The sequence below is a fragment of the Bemisia tabaci genome, chromosome 2 (assembly GCF_918797505.1).
Source record: "Bemisia tabaci chromosome 2, PGI_BMITA_v3".
In the NCBI taxonomy this organism is placed as follows: Eukaryota; Metazoa; Arthropoda; class Insecta; order Hemiptera; family Aleyrodidae; genus Bemisia; species Bemisia tabaci.
The window spans coordinates 27,945,587-27,964,842 of NC_092794.1; the positions used below are offsets into that span (position 1 = coordinate 27,945,587).

Below are 19,256 nucleotides of genomic sequence, written 5' to 3' on the forward strand. Positions count from 1 at the left end.
TTTAAACCCGTGGAAAAGTATATCGATAGACAGGGTGTTCGCAGCGAACACCTAAATAATCGATTATTTACCACATAGCTTCAAATGAGGAAATATCGATAGATCGCAAAGCACGCCACGCCACCGAAAAGATACGAATGACCGTACTCTGTCTATAAAGGTACACTAGATGGGACCTACTCAATCGATTAATAACAATCCAAGGAGGTATAATTGAAATGGAAACAGGATTATTCCAACACTCTAAATTTTAGATACATTTTAATTAAAAACTGAGATGATGCGTCTTACAAAACATATGTTTATAAAAAGGCAAATCTCTCATCCTTCATTTGAGGCTAAAATCGACCATGGCATCTAGGTAACAACTACACTGTCCAGCTCTGCCGTGCTAAGGAAAAACGCCGTATGAACATTCGAGAGTTGCCAAATTTCCTTGGATAAAATGTTAATCTTTGCGGAAAGTTATGCATATTTCTCTTTGACAAATCCAGAATTTAGGTTAAATCAGCAAATTCGTCCGAATAATTCGATGTAAAATATTCACAATTTTCCTAGTAAATTCGTTTTTTATTGAATTGAGCACGGCAAGATCCGAAGGTTCATAGGGCGTTTCTCCTTAGCACGGCAGAGCTCGAAAAGGAACATTTTCATCTGCGTAGAAGAGAGGATAAAGGAGTAGCAGCGAGAAGCCGTGCCATAGGAAGACAAATGGAATTTCAAGAATGGGAAAGGACCGTGAAAATTCTGACGCCACGCTCTCAGGCTACGCCGGGGTGGAATAGTCGGCATCTCTGGAAATCTTGTTCACTAAGGCACGCAGACTATTTTCAGGAAGTTCATTAATTACGGCCTCACACCAGCCTCTCCAAATACACCACTAAATTCACCCATTTTCAAAGAGCCGAGAAGAAGGTTTTCGATGGTTTTCTTCTCCACCATTCGGAATTTGCACTGCTATTGAGTTTGTTAGATCACTGTTTAGTCTGCAAAAATTGGCCAGGCATTAGGGTTTGATTCGAAGTCGTTCTTCTAACAGCTCTTCTTCTTACGAAAACCTCATATGGTTTAATATATCGTCGCTCCACTGGCGTAAGGGCCGATTTCCACGTGAACCCTGTTTTCCATATAACTCCATGCTTTCAAGGGCTCATGTTGAAATCGAGATACGCCCCTTCGTCAGAGGAGCGACGATATGACTAAGGGAGGTTTAAGGATGCCTTTAAAGTAGCATTATAAAAGGAACACAGATCCTTGTAATAGCTGAAAATGATACTTGCGATATACCGCCAAAAATGTTAAGATACGAAAGAAAATATATTGCAGATTTTGCAAATGTTAATGTACCTAGGCCCCAATCTATCGGGAAGTTTATTTGAATAGTTTAATATTCTGTCTCGTATTTTATATTAATTTGCAGTAATCCCTCGTAAGTATCATTTCATAGTTGAACTGATGACTAAAACTTAAGTTTCAAAAAAATTGTCCATTTTATGATGCTACATATGTGTCAAAGGCCTCCGAGTCACTTTTAACCGCATTGTAAATCTGAAGGGGCCGTCCGAAGGAAATTAGCTGTTGAAGGCACGACAGTGAATATACAGGATGACCCAGGCTGAAGTACGAATATTAAAGGCGTTGATTCTCTAGGTCAAAAAAAGAAATTTTGGAGGTACAACTTTTTTTCCCAAAACGCTTTCCCTGGGGAGCCGTGGTCCCCAAACGTTGGAGAAAAAAAATCGTTTTTTTAACACTGTGACAATGTCTTTCAACCAATAATAATAAAAATCGGTAATTGGGGGAATTCTCAGCGCTCTCTTCATTTTTGACCTCTGAAAAAGGAAAAATTCATTTTGAGGGGGGTTTAAGGGGATATCGAACCTAAAAGTAGCCAAAATTATCGTTTTTGGCGAAAAAAATTGATTTTGACGGCACCTTTAGATTCGGCGTGGAAAAATATTGTGAAAATGTATCTTGCGTTTCTCGCTATGATTCATCATTTTCGAGATAGTAGGGACTAACAGGTTATAATGGGGCCTCCCAGGGAAAGTGTACTTGGAAAAAAAGTAATACCACCAAAAGTCTTTTTTGACCCAAAGAATCGACTCCTTCAATATTCGTACTTAATCCTGGGTCACCTTATACGGTCTTCCCAGTTTCGAATTTGAAGCGGATTGGCGGTTTCATTCCATCTTGCAACCACACATCTTCCTCTATCTCCCTCATCCTCTTGCCATTAAAATATCCATCGCCACTGATGGGGGAAAAAACGCGCGACGTATTTGGTAATAGAAATTCCACTCAAATGCGTCGTTTGCCTCAAATTTCAGCAAATTGTAGTCCTCGACGGGCGTCCTCAATGGATCACCCATCAGCGGGCCGATTTTTGGAAGTTTGAAGCAGCCCTATAAGACATCGAAATGCGATATATTGCATGCTAAAGATAGGGCCATGTCTTTGTCTTGGTGTTCTGACATATAGTTTCAATAATCGACCCGCCGAACGAGAAATAAATCATCACAATGCATGTGGTTAACACACTGGTAATTTCATAATAATTTGAAGTACCTAAGTCAGGAATGGAGAGTGCACATGCAGATGTCTGAAATTTGGTGAATTTCATGTTTAAAAAGATACTACAGTGGGAACTGAGCATTAGGACATACTTGGTTTTTATAAAGAACATTTTTTATAGGAGATATTATCAAAGGACTTTATCTGCTAAACATGTGTTTAGATGGGAAGTGCTGTCTGATGCTCCACAAGGCGGTCAGTTTTCGGACTTTTAAACATATTTTTCTACAATTGCCCATAACAGGAATAAATAACGAATTCACCTCATTAAGCTCTGTTAGGTGAAGCATTACATTTTTTCGTACAAATTCTCCGTCGGCAGTTTTCACCCTCTTGTACTGGGGGGGGGGGGGGGGGGGGGGTATGGTCCCTTTAATCGCTTCGCGGTCTCAAATCAGGTTCGTGAGTGGGTCAGTTATATATGATGAGGAGGAGGAGCGGGGGGGGGGGGGGTTGACACGACGGGGCAGCTTTAGTAGCTAGGGCGGCTTTTAACAATTCTCATAAGTTGAATTCTTGTCCGCAACATTTGGGGCACGAAATATACTGACAATGAGTTAAACTGCGTTTTTACGCCCTCCGGTACTACACAAAAACTCTCTTTCTCAAATTTTCAATTCTCTCTCAATTCTCTTCAAACGACGGTGGAGAGTTTTCCATTTAGTTCTCAAAATCCGACTTGACCCACCTTGACATGATTTGCTCCGTGTACTAAGGGATGGTTCATAAATTACGTAACGCACTTTTCCGGCATGTTCATTTCCTCTTTCCGCCTTCGTAACGCAATTCTGACGTAGGTCCCTATCCTCACACACGTGAAAACAAAGGAGCGTAACTCTGTTCTCAAGTTCCCCTCCCTACCCCCTTGGAGCGTTACGTAATTTATGGACGGCCCTCCAGGCCCCTTTTTCCGTGGATTCGTCTTACGTCACAGAGGAGCGGTATATCGATTAATTCTGATCGGAAGCATTGAAAGAGGTTATGCCGTTGTTGAGGTTTGAATACAATTCGATATAAGGGAGAATCTCTGTGGTGACATCATCACTGATAGCGTATACAAAATTGTGGATGAAGTTTTCTGCAGGGAGCTTTTATGAGCAATTGGCGCCTCCGTCACTCAGTTCGATAGTCTCTCCGCAACGGTGGAGTTACAGCGGAAGGACGATGCGCAGTCGATACATCGTCATCGTTTAGATTGCATCATGAATTATTCACACCGCTGTCCGCGCACACCCTTGCTGCCCTCCAGATCTACCAATTGAATTCGCCTATTTCTGACCGATTTGTGCAGTGAACGCAGAATTACGTCGGCAAATTCGGCAACATCACATAAAAATACAGCTCGCCCTAATCGGAGTGCATTAAAATTGCGTTTTTCGTCAACCCTCGAGGAATGCAACTTCGGACCGAGACCTAATTTCGCGTCAAAATGATTGGGTTGCTTCATGTTCGCTCGACCAATCATCGCCGAGGAAATACGCATTTCCGGTGGCTTTTTATGTATTCACTCACTTCCTTGATTATCTGTCTCTGCATTTCGCCAGCTCCAGATTTAAGTGCTCTCGCGCGCGTGCATAAAACTGAGGATACCGATGCCCTCGCTGTAGCAATAGCTGTTAACGTGATGGGTTTCTGAATGCTCTTGAACTTCACTTGGGAAGTTCATATTTACGCCCCTAGGGCGTTCAAGTATTACGTAAGGCATTTTTGCAAACTTTTTGACTCCCTGCCCCCCTGTAAGAAGGCACCCGTAAGACATCTCTGACCCCCCCCCCCTTTTGAATTACGAAAGATATTGGCCGCGACCCCCCCCCCCCATTTTTCAGAAAAAAAACGGAGAAAGCCTGGTAAAATAGAGGCAAATAATTTCAATTTAAATGGACTACTAGACAAGGTACGAGTTAAATGTTTCTGATACATGTTTCTTAACCAGAATTTCACGTACAGGACGATTCGCGCAATGAAAATTACTGAAACTAACTCCTAACGAAGATATTAACGATTTTATTTCACATTGGTTACAAGAAATTTGAACTGCCCGCTCACAAGAAACTCAAAGCTCTACGTGAGTCAAATCGCGCACCACAACGGTTTCAGCAAGCTTCTCATTCGAGCAATGTTCATTTCCCATCATGTGTTGTTCAAACTACAAGAAATTTGCTATAGCTGAGCCAAACCGTCAAGATTGAGGTTTTCAGATTTTTATATCGCAGAGACTATCATGATAACGTTTAGCGCGCGTTGTGAATCACGCAGAGCATTGAGTTTTCATGAGCGGGTGGTTTGAATTCTCGCATCAAGAATCATTAAATATCTTCAGAAGGAGTTGATTTCGGTAATTTTCGTTGTGCGCATCGTGTTCTACGTGAAATTTCAGTCAAGATACATGTATCAGAATGCTGCAATTCGTACCTTGTCTAGTGGTCCATTGTCAAGGTGTTTACCAGTTATAAAAAACCAATATTGGGGACTCTCGGGGACTTAAACAGGGTGTTTTTCCAAGAAATCGGGGACTTTTCTTCCTGAAATAGTAAGAGAAAGGGAGTTCTATCCAACCCCTGTGCACCAGGACACTACACAATATTCAACGTGGCCGACACCAATCCGCCAAAACACATGTGCCTGGACGAGAGCTGCAAATTTCAAGGAAAAATTTGCAAAGCTTTCCTCAAAAATAAATATTTCCGGCAGGGGATTTTAAAACATTTAAATGTTCATACGACGTTTTTCCTTGGCACTGTCGTGCTATGAGAGAGAACGCCGTATGAGCTAAGCCATCAGGTGTTGCCCAATTTCCTCAGTTAAAATACGAATTTTCAAGGAAATCTGAGAACATTTTTCCTCCAATATTTCAGAGAATTTTATTTGCAATTATATCTAAATGATCTGGAAATTTCATAAGAAAATAATCACAACTTTCCTCAAAAATAAATATTTTACTATAGGAAATCTGGCAACTCCCAAATGTTCATACGGCGTTTTTCCTTAGCCCGGCGGTAAATCGGTTCATCGTGACGCCAGATTTCTAAGTCTGTCAATTTGGTCCATTATTTTTTTTGTTCCACATCCCTTAGGAATACTGACAAGATTAAACCTTCGTCTTTCCTTCGAGTTCCCTTTAAAGATTTGGTTCCTTCGAAGACTCAATCAAATTCAAATTCAAACAGACGTGTTTTCCATCATCCGGGACGCAAGTCTTGAATCACCAATCGATTCATCGCTAATCGCGGCCCTTGTTTGTTCCTCTTTCGTTCGATGTATTTGTTCAACCCCGACGCGCCGCGACGCCGCACAGAGGATCGAGTCAATAGGAGAGGTCGGACAAAATTTGGAAACTTTAAAAGTTTATAACTCCGTTCATACGCAATTTTGAGATTCTATAAGTGGCTCCATTGGTTTCCTCGTAAAATTTTCTTCTAACGGTACTCCTTGAAATTTAAAATGTGACGAATTAAATATCAAAATTTGCAGGTTTAGTTAAAAATTTTAATGTTCGACCTCTCTAACTGACTCGACCCAGTGTGCGTCGCACAACGGATCGAGTCAATTAGAGAGGTCGGATACAAAATTTTTGATTAAAACTGCAAATTTTGATGTTTATTTCGTCACATTTTAAATTGCGAGGGGTGCTCCTAGAAGAAAATTTCACGAGGAAACCAATGGGACCACTTATAGAATCTCAAAATTGCGTATGAACGGAGTTATAAGCTTTTAAAGTTTCCAAATTTTGTCCGACCTCTCTCATTGACTCGATCCACTGTGCGCCGGCGCTCGCGCTCCAGGCCCAGGCCGTGGACCCGGTGACGTTTAGTGTGACAGACTTACAGGAATTAGGGGAAGTTGTGCTGAAAATGTTGCCAGGTCTCCTCTTTAAATCTGTGAAATTTCACCGGCCCCTTACGAATATTTTGGGAAATATTTGTATTATAATGTACCCGTTGGCAATAAGGGAAAAGTTCTGGCCCCGAGCCGTCCCAGTGAAGATTAATTTATGATCGGCGCTCACGGTGCGATGTCACGAGGCAGCTAAATAATTGGAGGCGTGATGCGCCATACTGCCGCGCTAAGGAAGAACGCCGTATAAACCATCAGGCGTTGTCAAATATCCTTTGAATAACAACGAATTTTCGCAGGAAATTTTTTTAATATTTCTCCTCCAATTTTTTGGAGCGTTTCGTTCGAAATTTGATCTAGAGAGACTGAACATTTTAGGAAAAAGTTTTGATAACTTCCTTCAAAAATAAATATTTTCTGAGAAGAAATTTGGCAACCTTCGAATGTTCATACGGCGTTTTTCCTTAGGGAGGAACGTCTTATGAGTATTCAAACGCTGCCGAATTTCCGCTCCTCAAATATCAACATGGAAAAACTGTGAGCAATATATTTTGGTAATTTCAGAGAATATTATTCGGTACGTATCTGGAATTTTAGGTATAATATTCGCAACTTTTCGCGGAATTAAATGTTTATCGAGAGCAATCATGCAACATTTCAACGTTCGTTTGGCACTCTATTTCAGCAGGGCAGCATTTGCAATGATGCTGGTTTTCAAAATCTCGATTCGACCAAGCAAAATAAGCCTTGCGCGTTGAAAACATTTGGGATACGTGTAACATAGCCTTGTGGAGCAGTCACTTCTGCGTCATTTTTCTCCAGCCCCTCATAAATCATCCAAATTTGCTTTAAAAAGGGGGTTTTGAGATGAAAAATAAGACTTTTGGGGAATTGCGGTGTTCATCTGACAACAATGTCAGTGTCAGCTGATAAAATGTATATTTTCTCATAAGAGGTTAATAAAAGTTTTCAGTCAGTCTTTGACATCTACCGAGAATTGTTTTGGTATTTATTTATAATTACTACGTAATTATATATTTTTCTTATTAAAAACTAAGAAAAACATGGTGACCCCGACGTGATCTTCATCTGCGCAATTTAGAAGACGTCAACAAACATTAAAAATTTTCATAAAAGTGGAATATACGGCCGAATTGAAAAGATAATTATCATCTTTTGGTTGAGACATGCAGTGATCGCTCGATCTCCGTGTCAATACCAAGTATGTGCAGTAATGGATTTGTCTCCACATATCTGAGCTATTAAAAATCGTGCAGTAATCGACCGATTTCCACGACTCGATTGGGCAATATCAAGCGGTAATTCGGCCTAATAATGCAAAAAGCGAAAAAAGCCAGCCTTTTGGCAACAAAATTTCATCTTAACTATCAGCTGTCAAGCCTTCAGAACTTCGTAGCACTAGAAAACGTTAAGTAACATGACGAACTTAAACATTCGTTATGAGGAAGCCAAGCAGATCTTTACCCAATTTTCCCAAGAAAATTTTGAACTTCAAATGATCGAACCAGATGTAAATTCAAATGAGTTGAGTGAATTTGAAACAAGATTCTGCGAAACAATGATAAAAATCTAAAGAGACTAATGGAAGAAAAGAGAGAAGAAACTGACAAAAATACAAAAAAATGATGCTTCTAACAACAATAAAAAAAAAAAAAAAAATAAACTCTGGGGGATATGAAAAGTATGGCAGAACGTCGAGCCATTTTTCATTTTTCAACAATTGCGAAATTCTATCATCTCAAAGGTGCATTAAGAGGGCAAGCCGGACTTAATCGAACAACTAAAGCCCACCGAAGAGAATTATGACATAGTATGAAACTCCTGAAAATGGATGATATTATAACCTGTTATCCTGTCCACCTTTCCAAAAATGGTATAAAAAACTACTATTAAAATTATTTCAGTTTTATATGTTTTATAGTCAAATCATCGTACGATTTAAGTATAGTTGAACTATGTTCAACGATTGTATAACGTTAATTTAGGTTGGCATTGTTGCCAAGTAAGTTGCAACATTTACTACAAAATCAAATCTGAGCCTATCTAAGCGGAAGTGCATTCAGGCAGCTTGACTCCAATTTACAACCTGAGTGAGAAAAAGACTAAAAAACTGCACTTGACTTAAAATCGAGCATAATGAAGAAATGAAGCAAATTTAACATATATGGATTTAAGTAATACTAATTTATCATCGTTGCGGATTAATAATTATTAACTATATTAACATATGGTGAAAATAATGTGAAATTCATACTTCCTCAGTAAATTATTTTGACATACATAAAAATCGATTTAATAGCGCTCTAATTGGAAATCGAATTCCCAAAAATTTGGGATTCTCTTTTTGGTGCGGAAGGAAATCATCCAAAATGTATGATGTATTTATACTTTCAATAATCCTCTTGAATAGAGATGAAAGACTTGAGAAATTCATTGTGAGAAAAATTAAAGACATTTAAAGAGGTATTTAAACATTAAATTTAGAGCTGAAAGACTGTGAAAGACTAATAAATACTGCTGGAATAAGGAAGTAAAAGAAAAGTGTGAAGATCCTTATTGATCGAATGTGCCACAGAGAAAAGTTCAAGAAGCATTAAAATTCTCGTATTGGCGATTAGTAGTATTAAAAGCTATTCTTATTTCTAGCTGGAGATAAGTGGCATCTCTGGATAAGAAAGAACGTAAATAGGATTTTACACTAGGTGTAGAAGCAAAACGGATTAAATTATCTGATATTATCAGACATATCATTATGATCTCAAATTCAGATACCAATGTGCAAAATAGATAGTTCGTTTTTCTGTTTCTGTTGTCATCTTGTTTCAGGCAACATACTATCAACTAAGAGCAAAAAATACTGCAGGAACTAAATCGAGCCTATCCAAACCCTCTGCTGTCCCGTCCGTCCTATGTTCTCCTGTCCATCTTGTGTTGTCCTATGTATATCCTACATCCTATGCATGAAATCTTGTATGAAACCCTGACTGAATGCTCATCGCCTATCGATGATGAAAAGAAACGCAAAAGGAGAAAATAATGAACAAAAACAGAACTCCTCCTTTAACCTCCTTTATCTCTAGACCGCCTAGAATAACGAGCAGAGCAGAGAGTACTTTAACATTTACAATTTTATACAATACTATACATATATTGTACATACTTTAACAATTTTATTTGGCCAGGAATGATTATTCAAGAAGAATAAAAAAAAAAAAAATCATCACCTGTGATCGATTACCCAAATCAAATGTTTGACATTTGAAGTCTAATGTGAAAATCAATCATCAACTTCAAACAATCTCTAGATGAACTTGAGACAAACTGACAGAGCTTATCGGAAAAGAATAGATTAACATCGGAAAACTTCGGAGAAGGCGACAACAATCATTCTGTCAATGCTTATTCAAATCAAACAAATCAGAATTCAATCATACATTGCACTCTTTTTCCCTTGCCTATGTTTTTATCCAATGGTTTTTCATATGGTTAAGGTTTTTAATGAGGCAGTATTTCTTGTGGATAATGAAGTTCATAAAAATCTGATTCCATGCAGTGATCTATTTGATCTCCGTGGGATAATAATTCCATGCAGTGATCGATTCGATCTCCGTGGGCTAATGATTCCATGCAGTGATCTATTTGATCTCCGTGGGATAATAATTCCATGCAGAGATCGTTTAATCTCTGTGGGAATAAATCAGTTCTGAAACACTGGACTGTTCGACTGCAGGGGACGCCCGTAAGACAGTCACATTTTAACTGCAGGGGACGCCCGTAAGACAGTGGCATTTCAAATGCAGGGGACGCCCATAAGACAGTGACATTGTATGCATATAGCAGCACAAAAATTGCATAATTAGCATATATAGAATTTTAATCACTTTCGCTCCCTCGGGAGAATGTTCATCTGACAACAATGTCAGTGTCAGCTGATAAAATGTATATTTTCTCATAAGAGGTTAATAAAAGTTTTCAGTCAGTCTTTGACATCTACCGAGAATTGTTTTGGTATTTATTTATAATTACTACGTAATTATATATTTTTCTTATTAAAAACTAAGAAAAACAGCGGCATGATACTAAGGTTATTTTTAGATTCAGAGGCCAAAAATACACCACATGCCGTAACTGAAGAAACCTCGCAACCTGCAGACAATTCGTCGCCTACCTGACATAAGGGCGTAACTTAACTCTGTAATGAACCCTGTCTTCCATAAAATTCAGTGCTTTTCCGGGCTCATCTCAATGTGTAGTTACGCCCTTATGTCAGTCAAGTGATGAATTTTTTAGGCATACGATACATATTATGCTACAGGATCCGAAAGTGACTTTGGATTGTCACTTTCAATGTGCCAATTCTCCGGAAATCTCAAGGAATCGATTCCTAATCCGTCTTCCTTTAAAACCATAACAATATGTTTACATGCTTCTCTAACCTACATCACCAATGGCAATATGCATGAGATGAACACTGCCGTGCAAGGAAGGAAGAACGTCGTATAAAAATTCGAGAGTTGCCAAATTTCTGCGGATAAAACACGTATTTTTAAGGCAAATTATGCATACTTTTCTATAAAATTTTTAGACATTTAAGACTAAATTGCGAACAAAATTGTCTGAAAAATTGGAATAACAATAGCCGCAACTTTCCCCATGAATTCGCATTTTATCGAAGGGAATTTGGCTGCGCCTGAAGGCTCATACGGCGTTTTTCCTTAGCACGGCAGAATATGTTTGCGACATTCATGACGTAAATCGACCTCGCTCGACTAACAAGTTCGATGCATCTCAAAGGAGTTCCTGACATTTTTCATCGGATTTACAAAGATCATAAAGAATGTCAGGGAATTGAATAAAATAAACGGGAAAGAATATACTTCCTGACGTGACTCGATTCCCCCTCCCCGCCCCTCCAATCATACACATGGTGGAACTCAATTTACCCCGGCGCGAGTGGGGCCGCCTTTGGAAGGTTCATCAAGTCGAGTTCCCCTGGGCATTAATTTCAAAAGGGGGATTTTTCAGATGACAGAAAAATGAGAAATCAGGTTCTCTATATTACCAAAAGAGCTATTGGGTAATATTTTTTGAACCTTCTAGTATCTGAAAAATATGATGGTCCCGATGTTTTTGATAAGTTTCGTCAAAATTTTTAGGAATAAAGACGAGAAAAACTTAAAAAAACTCACGTCCGTAACGTCAGAACTTTCCATAACATGGCAGCAAGTTTTCGCCGTATTTCGATTAATTTGTACATATTTTGAAAGCTTACGATCAGGTCTACCTAAAAAAACTCCAAAGTTTGTTTTAATCAAAGTTTTAGTTGTGTTGAGTCATGCTTAACAATGAATTTTAAGAAAAATTGCGAATTTCAAGATCTAAGATATTGCTGAATTTATAGTGCGCATGCTGCAAGTACGTAATAAGGACCTCAACTTGAGAAGTACGTCCTATCCTCGGTCTTAAATGCAAAAAAAGATATAGAATAGGTAATATTTACCAAATTGACCCTTTAAAACTACCTTGAATGTCCCCGTTACGGACGTGAGTTTTGCGAAATTCACGTTATGGACTTGAACATGTTGTGACGGACTTGAGTTTGCAGTTTTAAAGTGCAAACTTTTTAGACTAAAATCGTGAAGAGAAAGTACTGGAACGAAAAATTTTATTTACAAAAAAAACATAATAACTGGAATGCACCATTCATTCCAAACAAAAATGTTGAGAGAGCACATTTTTCAAAAAAGAGGAACACGAACACTTAGTAACTAAAAGAGGAATGCAAAAACTTATAACTAAAAAAAAAAAAATTCTAAAGAAGATTAGAGTTCTGAAAAATTGTCCTTTAAACTGAAGGCTTAAAATTCTAAAGAATGAAATAGTTTGTCTTAAATAATGCGCTATTCTACTATAATACTGAGCTTAAGGCTGGACTTTTGTTAGAAAAATTTGAAATAAAACGAGAGCTTCATATTAGAGAATAAGTCAAAAATAAACTTAGGAAAGTAAAAAAATAAAATTGCACCGTGTGGTAGCGAATTACTATAAACTAAATAAACATGTAAAAGAAAAAAACATTTTTAGTAAAGACATTATATATGAAATGAAAAACTTTCGTATCGAAAGGAATAAGAAAAAAATTAAGAAACAAATTAATAGAAAAATGAAAAAAATCAAAAAAAATTTGTTAGGTTTTTTGGTAAGAAAGCAAGAGGAAACAGTATCCAGGATTTAAATCCTTATCCCCTTGGTTTCACTACACTACAAACCTCTAAGAGCTAGGCACTTGGCGAAAATAAATGAGGTAAATGTCTTGAAGACTTTAAGGCAAGTTATGAGGCTGGGTAACTACTCATGATTTAACTTGAGATCATTCGTATGACTAGTTACAAATCACGTAGATAGGATGTTGACAGTTTATCAACTAAGTCTACGTTTTCAAACACATAAAGTCTTGAGGAACACTTTGTGGGTGGTTTAAGGATAGTTAGAATGCCATCAAAGTTAACAACATGGATATCTGCTGTTGATGGCCAGAGGAAAAATCCACCGGAGCGACGCATGAAAGAAATTTTAGCTTTTTTTACGGCTAAGTCTACACTATTTATTCGACCAGGATACCACTCCTCATCAAAAATAACAGAAACATAAGTGTCAACTTTTAATTCTCGTTCATCTACATCGTGCAATGTCTTCAAATTACTGTCTGAATTTTCTTTGGTTGCCTCCGATTTGGACTGTGCTTTCTTTTTAATGGCTGCAGGCTTATTTACCTTCACTGCTGCGTTTTCCGAGTTGGGCGCTTTTTGTTCGATTTGCTGATCAAAGATGGTGCTTCCTTTAGGATAGTGAGTGCATTCGAGTTTGTTTCTGCAAATTAGACAAGAGAATTGCCTTATGTTCAATCGCTTTTCGTTCTTACAATCCAAAACAATCTGATGCAAAGCCATTGTGCCAGGAATAGTTGTAAGGCTCATATTTTCTAAGACTTTAGCAACTTCTTCAATTAGGGAATTTTCAATTTGAAAAACCTGAATTTTTAAATTCTCTAGTACCTGGACAAAAGTTTCAATGTCAGGAACATCCTTTCCACGACGCACTGCACTGTCGGCTGTCCTTTTGACCGTTCCACCAACTCCGTCCGCCACGGACTTGCCGTGACCCGCTTCGCTAAAATTGTATGATGCAAGTTCAAAGCCTAGCTGCTTCATATAGTGGCCAAATAAATGTATCTGGAATTTATTACGATATTGTTTCGTGGGCCCGTCACTTAACACATGAGCTTTTTTCACTCTAGGATGTTCATTTTTAATTTTGGAAAATACAGGAAGTAAGTGGCCCCAAATTGCTGCCGCGTCGTGACGAGGGGACTGAGCTACAGAGCAAAAAGATGTGCATGTTGTACTTTTTTTGTCGTTAGTATAGTAAGCGCCCGTTTGTAAAGTGAGCTGCGCGTTTGACGCGCCAAAATGACAACTTTGGACTTCAGATGTAAATTTAAGCTGGTAGTTCTCCGAAAAATCTATTATAATAAGCACCTCATCCTCGTTCAGTTTTTCTTTCATATCTTTAGAGAAGGTCAGCTGGTGATACACCCTGTAAGAATGTTTCATATAAGGCAAAAGTATATCATTCAAAGTTTCTTTCAGTTCCTTGATACTACAGTTACATTTAAGTTTTCTTGTCACCTTAACCATAAATTTTTTTCCATTTTTTTCTCTCTCCTCAGAGCAGCGGGCCCACTTGTGGTAAAAAACTGGGGTGTCTTCTGATAGGTCAGTCTTTTCAAAAATAATGGCTTTGTTTTTACACTCTTTACAAAGTCGGTACATGCAATTTAAATTTTTGAAATTGCAACAAAGAGACTGAAGTAGTTGCGAGGGAGATGAGAAATTGAGTAATTTTAACTGCTTGCATTTTTGAAAGAGAAACCGGAAATTCTCATGAGTAGCGCATAAGCACGTCTCTCTTTCGGTCAGCTTTAAAGGCACTATGTAGAAAGGTTTGCATAATCTGAAAAAAGAATAAGAAACTGAAATATTTTTGGTAGCCTTAAATTTTTTGTGTAATTCGATCAAAGATTCACTCAAGTACTTTTTCTGACGCTTTATTTTCTTCCTTGTGATTGTATCTTTTTTGCCCGGAGCGAAAAATGAGTTGTCATCATTTTCGAAAAACTTTCTAATTTCTTTGCGAAGGAAATTAAACTTCTTGCGGATCCCTTCGTTTTCAGCCGAATTTTTTGGGGTTTTCGTGAAAATTTTCCGCCAACCGGTCAGGCCCTTGAATACAGTCTTCAATTTGTACTTTTCCAAGTCACGCTTTCGTGAAAGAAGGCATTCAGCAACAGCAGTTTTCTTTTGAAGCTTATCTTTAGGATTTTCGGAAGTACTTGGAGAAGTAAGGCTTTTCTTCAAAACTTCAAATTCCAGTAGATTCTTTTTAACCGACTCGGTACCTTCTTTCATTGTTTGAGTTGCAATTTTGTTAGGGGAAGGGGATTGCGCATTTTGTTTTTCTTGAAACTGCTTCAGTCGGTAATATCTCTTCTTCCAAGTTTCAGCCAATTTTTTAGCATGTGCTGTAGCATTCATCTGATCTTGCTCTTTTTGTTTTTCTTCGGATCTACGCTTGCGCTGCATTCTTCTTCTTCTTCTTGCGCCTTGATCGTTTACTGGGTGCGGATCCTCATCGTTTCTGTGTGGTGAAGCAGGAGGGGAATTTTGATGCATAAAAGTCTCGCCTTCTCGAATTCTTTTTTTCTTTTCTGCCGTACGGTGATAACTTTCTCTCCAATTTTTGCGTTGTTTTCTTTTTTCTCTATCACTCATGGCAGATATAGTTTTAATTTTGCCACTTTTACGTCTCTCTCTAGCACGTTCTGCTTCTTTTTTCCGTGCTTCTTCTCTTTTTACAGGATCCATTTTTAGTCTCTCTCTAAATTCTTTTGCGCGACGTGCACCTGCTTTTCGTTTTTCAAGCAATGCTCGATCGCAAATTGCATTTTGCTTCACCGGTTTCTTTTTTGTGTTTTTGCTCTTCTTACTATCTGAACTTGGTTCCTTGCTGGGTAATGGCTTTTGTCGAACACTACGCCTTTTTTGCTGGTCAAGTGCGGATTGAATAACTTGTTTATCAGCTGGTTGTTCTTTTGGCAAAATATCTCTCTCTACGGTCACATCAGCTGTTTTTGATTCAGGTGGTTTATTTTCTGCTGCCTCGGCTCTCTTCTTCCGTCTCTCTTCACTCTGTAATGCTTTCTTCTTTTGTTTGTTCTCTAAATTCTTCTCGTACGCCTCTTCTTTCTGTTTTTTCAGTTTTGCTAACCATTCTTCTGAAACAATGGCAGCAGCTTTAGGGACAGCCGTATTGTTGACAACATGGTTCGTCTCAGAAGTGCTAGCAATATCAGGAACAATCGGATCAGCATTTTTGTCCATTTTTACTGTAACAAACAAATAAACCAAAACGGAAATTAGTTGTTGTTCGGTAACATGTTTTCTTTTGTTTTCTTTTGTTTTTTTTGCTTTGCAATTCAAAAACACACCATAAAATTAAATGTACACCTGGAAGGAGGGCTCTTTCTTCCACTGAATCATCATTATTATTTTTTTTTTGTTTTGTTTTGTTTTGTAAATTTTTTTTGCATTTTAATCCATGTTTAATCAACAGTTTTCATTTAAATATATACATTTGTGTAAAAAAAAAAATCATTTGAAATTTTACGACCAAAAGAGAGTTACAAAAGTGATTAAGAAACAATTTACTCAAGTCCATAACAACGACTCAAGTCCATAACACATGAACTTCGAAGTGGCGTTACGGACTCGAGTGTTATGGACTCGAGTTTTGACACAAAAAATGAACGCTAGCCGCCATATTGAAGTGCATTCAACGAGATGGTATCGTTTATCTAAACTAGCCACTACCCACTCTTGTAAAACGAGCAAAGTTTTAATTACATTCGGATTAAAATGAAAATAATGAGCGTTACGGACTTTAAACATGCAAGTTGACAAAATTATTTACTCACCAAAAGAAGTTATCACACTCTAATTAATTACTCGGACGATCACCAAACAAACGTACTTTCACTTTAACACATCCTCAGGTACTGGCCGCTAATGGCGGAGCCACGTGTACACCTTCCGCGCGCGCTCTGGTGCCTCTACTAGGTACCAAGCTTCGGTGTTATGGACTTGAGTCAAATCCCAGGTACAGGCTTTCTCTCGCGTAAAAAAATTATCCAGTGCACAGTAATTACCTATAATGTGTATTTTTCTAAACAGAAGAATATAATATAAATACTGAAACAGTTTACAGAATTCATTACTTCGTTAATCATCTAAATAAATCACTGTAAACTTGCTAACCTCAGTGTAGGGACGCGTTATGGACGTGAGTAACACGCCTTAAAAAATCTCCCAAAAATAAAAAAACTTATACTTTGTCCATTTTTTTTTATGAATTTTGTAGAGAATTTACTTAAATGAAGTTTTAAACAAAAAAATTGCATGGTACATGGGTTTTAGTGTGAAAAAAGGTCCAGGGACAAGAAAATCCCCTTTTTGAAATTAATGCCCCCCTAACTCCCCGCGGAGCAGTTGTAACTCAAAGGCGAAGGCGACACAATAGGACGAGCCGTATCCCGTATCTCGCGAACATCCCCGGATATATCCCCTTCTATCTAAGTACCTACCAGCGGCGGCAGCGGCGGGAAATGCGTGAACGGAGGCGGCGAATCCATAAGAAATCATCGAGGGCTGAAACGCAGAGTCGAGACGCACGCCGATGTATGTAGGTCGCGGTATAGGTTGATTAAGCCAAAGGCGGGAAATGGGATTGACGGCAGGCAGGGGTGGGTCAGGGTGGGGGCGGCGCTCCCGCGAGGAGCGATAGGGGGCGGTCGCGAAAAATAACTCATGGCCTTTGACATTTAAGCGCGGCACAGCCACCGCGGCTCTCCGGGAAAAATCGATGCCCGCGTCCTGTCATCGTCCAAGTGGCATATCTTGAGGGATGGGCCCGCCAAGTAGTTATGGTCGCCGTATCATACACTGGTGAACGGTGAGGGTGAGTTGCGCTCCCGTGCTCCTGCCCGCGAGACCGTCCCTCGGAAAACCGCCCTATGAACGTCCAAAAGTTGCAAAATCCCTTCTGATAAAAAACGAATTATTTCATGACGCCTCGGAAGAACCGGTTTCGGGGCCGTCGTAACGCTGATTTTGAGGGGAACGTCACGCCCTTTTTTTTTCATTTGCAAAATTATAAGGACCTACATTACAATAGGGGAAGGGGGGGGCGAAAAATCCGTAATTTTGTGTTACGTATTTTGTGGGTGGTCCCGTATCCAGATAGGTAAGCTAAATGGCATCACCTAAATTTTGGGCGGATACCCAGCCCTGTCTAGACCTGTGTCCAGTCCTCCGAGGTTTAGGGGTGGAACCGGGATCCTAATAAATTGATACCTACTCGTGGAAAAAAGTGGACGATTTTTTTTAAATTATTAATATAGTTCAAAAAAATTTTAACAAAAATTTTCAAAATTATCAAATTTTTTTTGTCAAAATTTTTTTACAAAAATTGTATCAAAAGACTTCCGGCAACGTCCGAAGGTTCATACAACGTTTTTCCTCATGACAAAAACGTGGCCTCATCGTATCGATGTGACACGCCTCGGACGGCAGAGAGTCTCTTTCAAAACGCGGGGATTTTCAGTCCACTGTCGTCTCTGCAGAATTTTCTGCGCCATTTTTCTTCCTCCCGCTCGGTGCTCCGACTCGTTTTTTAGATAGACTGCGTCGGTGTACAGCCGCTTTCAAGAGGACCCACACAACATTATTAATGAATCACCGCGACTCACTTGGATAAAGGAACACGGTGGTGGTTTCAGCAGTTCTAATAAGGAAGGAAGGGACTGCCACATGGTGGATCGAGTCAATAGGAGAGGTCGGACAAAAGTTGGAAACTTTAAACGCTTATAACTCCGTTTATACAAAACTTTGAGGTTATAAAAGAGGTTTCATTGGTTTCCTCCTGAAATTTTCTACCAGCAGCACCTCTTATAATTTAAAATGTGACGAAATAAACATTATTATTTGCAGTTTTAGTCGAAGATTTTGTGTCCGACCTCTCTAATCGACTCAATCCACTGTGTGCCGGTTCAAGGAAGTGAGATGCTTAATGCCACTCCATACCTTTTTTCGTTAAGGGAGGGATAGGGAAAGTTCTACCCAAAGTTAATTTTATGGATTGAACCAGAATCAACCTTTCATGCTCGTCACTTTTCCTCTCAAGTTTTATTTATTTATTTATCTATTTTTTCAAAAGAAACCAAGTTACATCATGCCTCGGACATTTGTGAATATAAGCCTTGTGAAAAAAGAAACATTTTCTCAAAACAGAGTTTAGCTAAGTATTCTTGAGGAAGGAAGGGAAAAAGTAAAAGAATATACACGGAGAGAGATCCTTTTAGCTAGTACGCTGCATTATATTTTTACAGTTTCAGCAAAATCCGAGGGTTATGCTAACTAACCTTTGGCATTTACGCCTAAACGAGTCGATAATAAGTATTGAATATGGCACGAAAATTAGACATATGGGAAATAGGTATTCCATTTTTAAAAATTGTCGCTTAACCATCTGTTTTTCTAACTTTTAGTACCTAACTACGTCTAACAAGGAAATGTCTGTCCACACGAGAAGTTTTTTTTGAAACATGCGTATATGTTCATCCGAGGAGTTATGAGATCTTCATTGGGATCCAGGGCCGGATTTACTTACTTACCACCCATGGGCCGCCTGTATTTTGCCGCCTCCTTCTCATT

At 38.7% G+C, this 19,256-nt stretch overlaps 2 protein-coding genes across 4 annotated transcripts in view; both read right to left on the reverse strand.

The window, feature by feature from the left end:
- LOC109032483 (uncharacterized) overlaps positions 1-19,256 on the reverse strand; it is a 102,250-nt gene that overhangs the window by 35,875 nt on the left and 47,119 nt on the right. The gene's annotated exons all lie outside the window — the stretch shown is intronic.
- LOC109041629 (uncharacterized) lies at positions 12,078-17,013 on the reverse strand. The gene is made up of 2 exons (XM_072297065.1): positions 16,463-17,013; positions 12,078-15,874 (listed from the first exon to the last, which is right to left on the reverse strand). The coding sequence occupies exon 2, from the start codon at positions 15,867-15,869 to the stop codon at positions 12,816-12,818; it is 3,054 nt and encodes a 1,017-aa protein (XP_072153166.1). The 5' UTR covers positions 15,870-15,874; positions 16,463-17,013; the 3' UTR covers positions 12,078-12,815.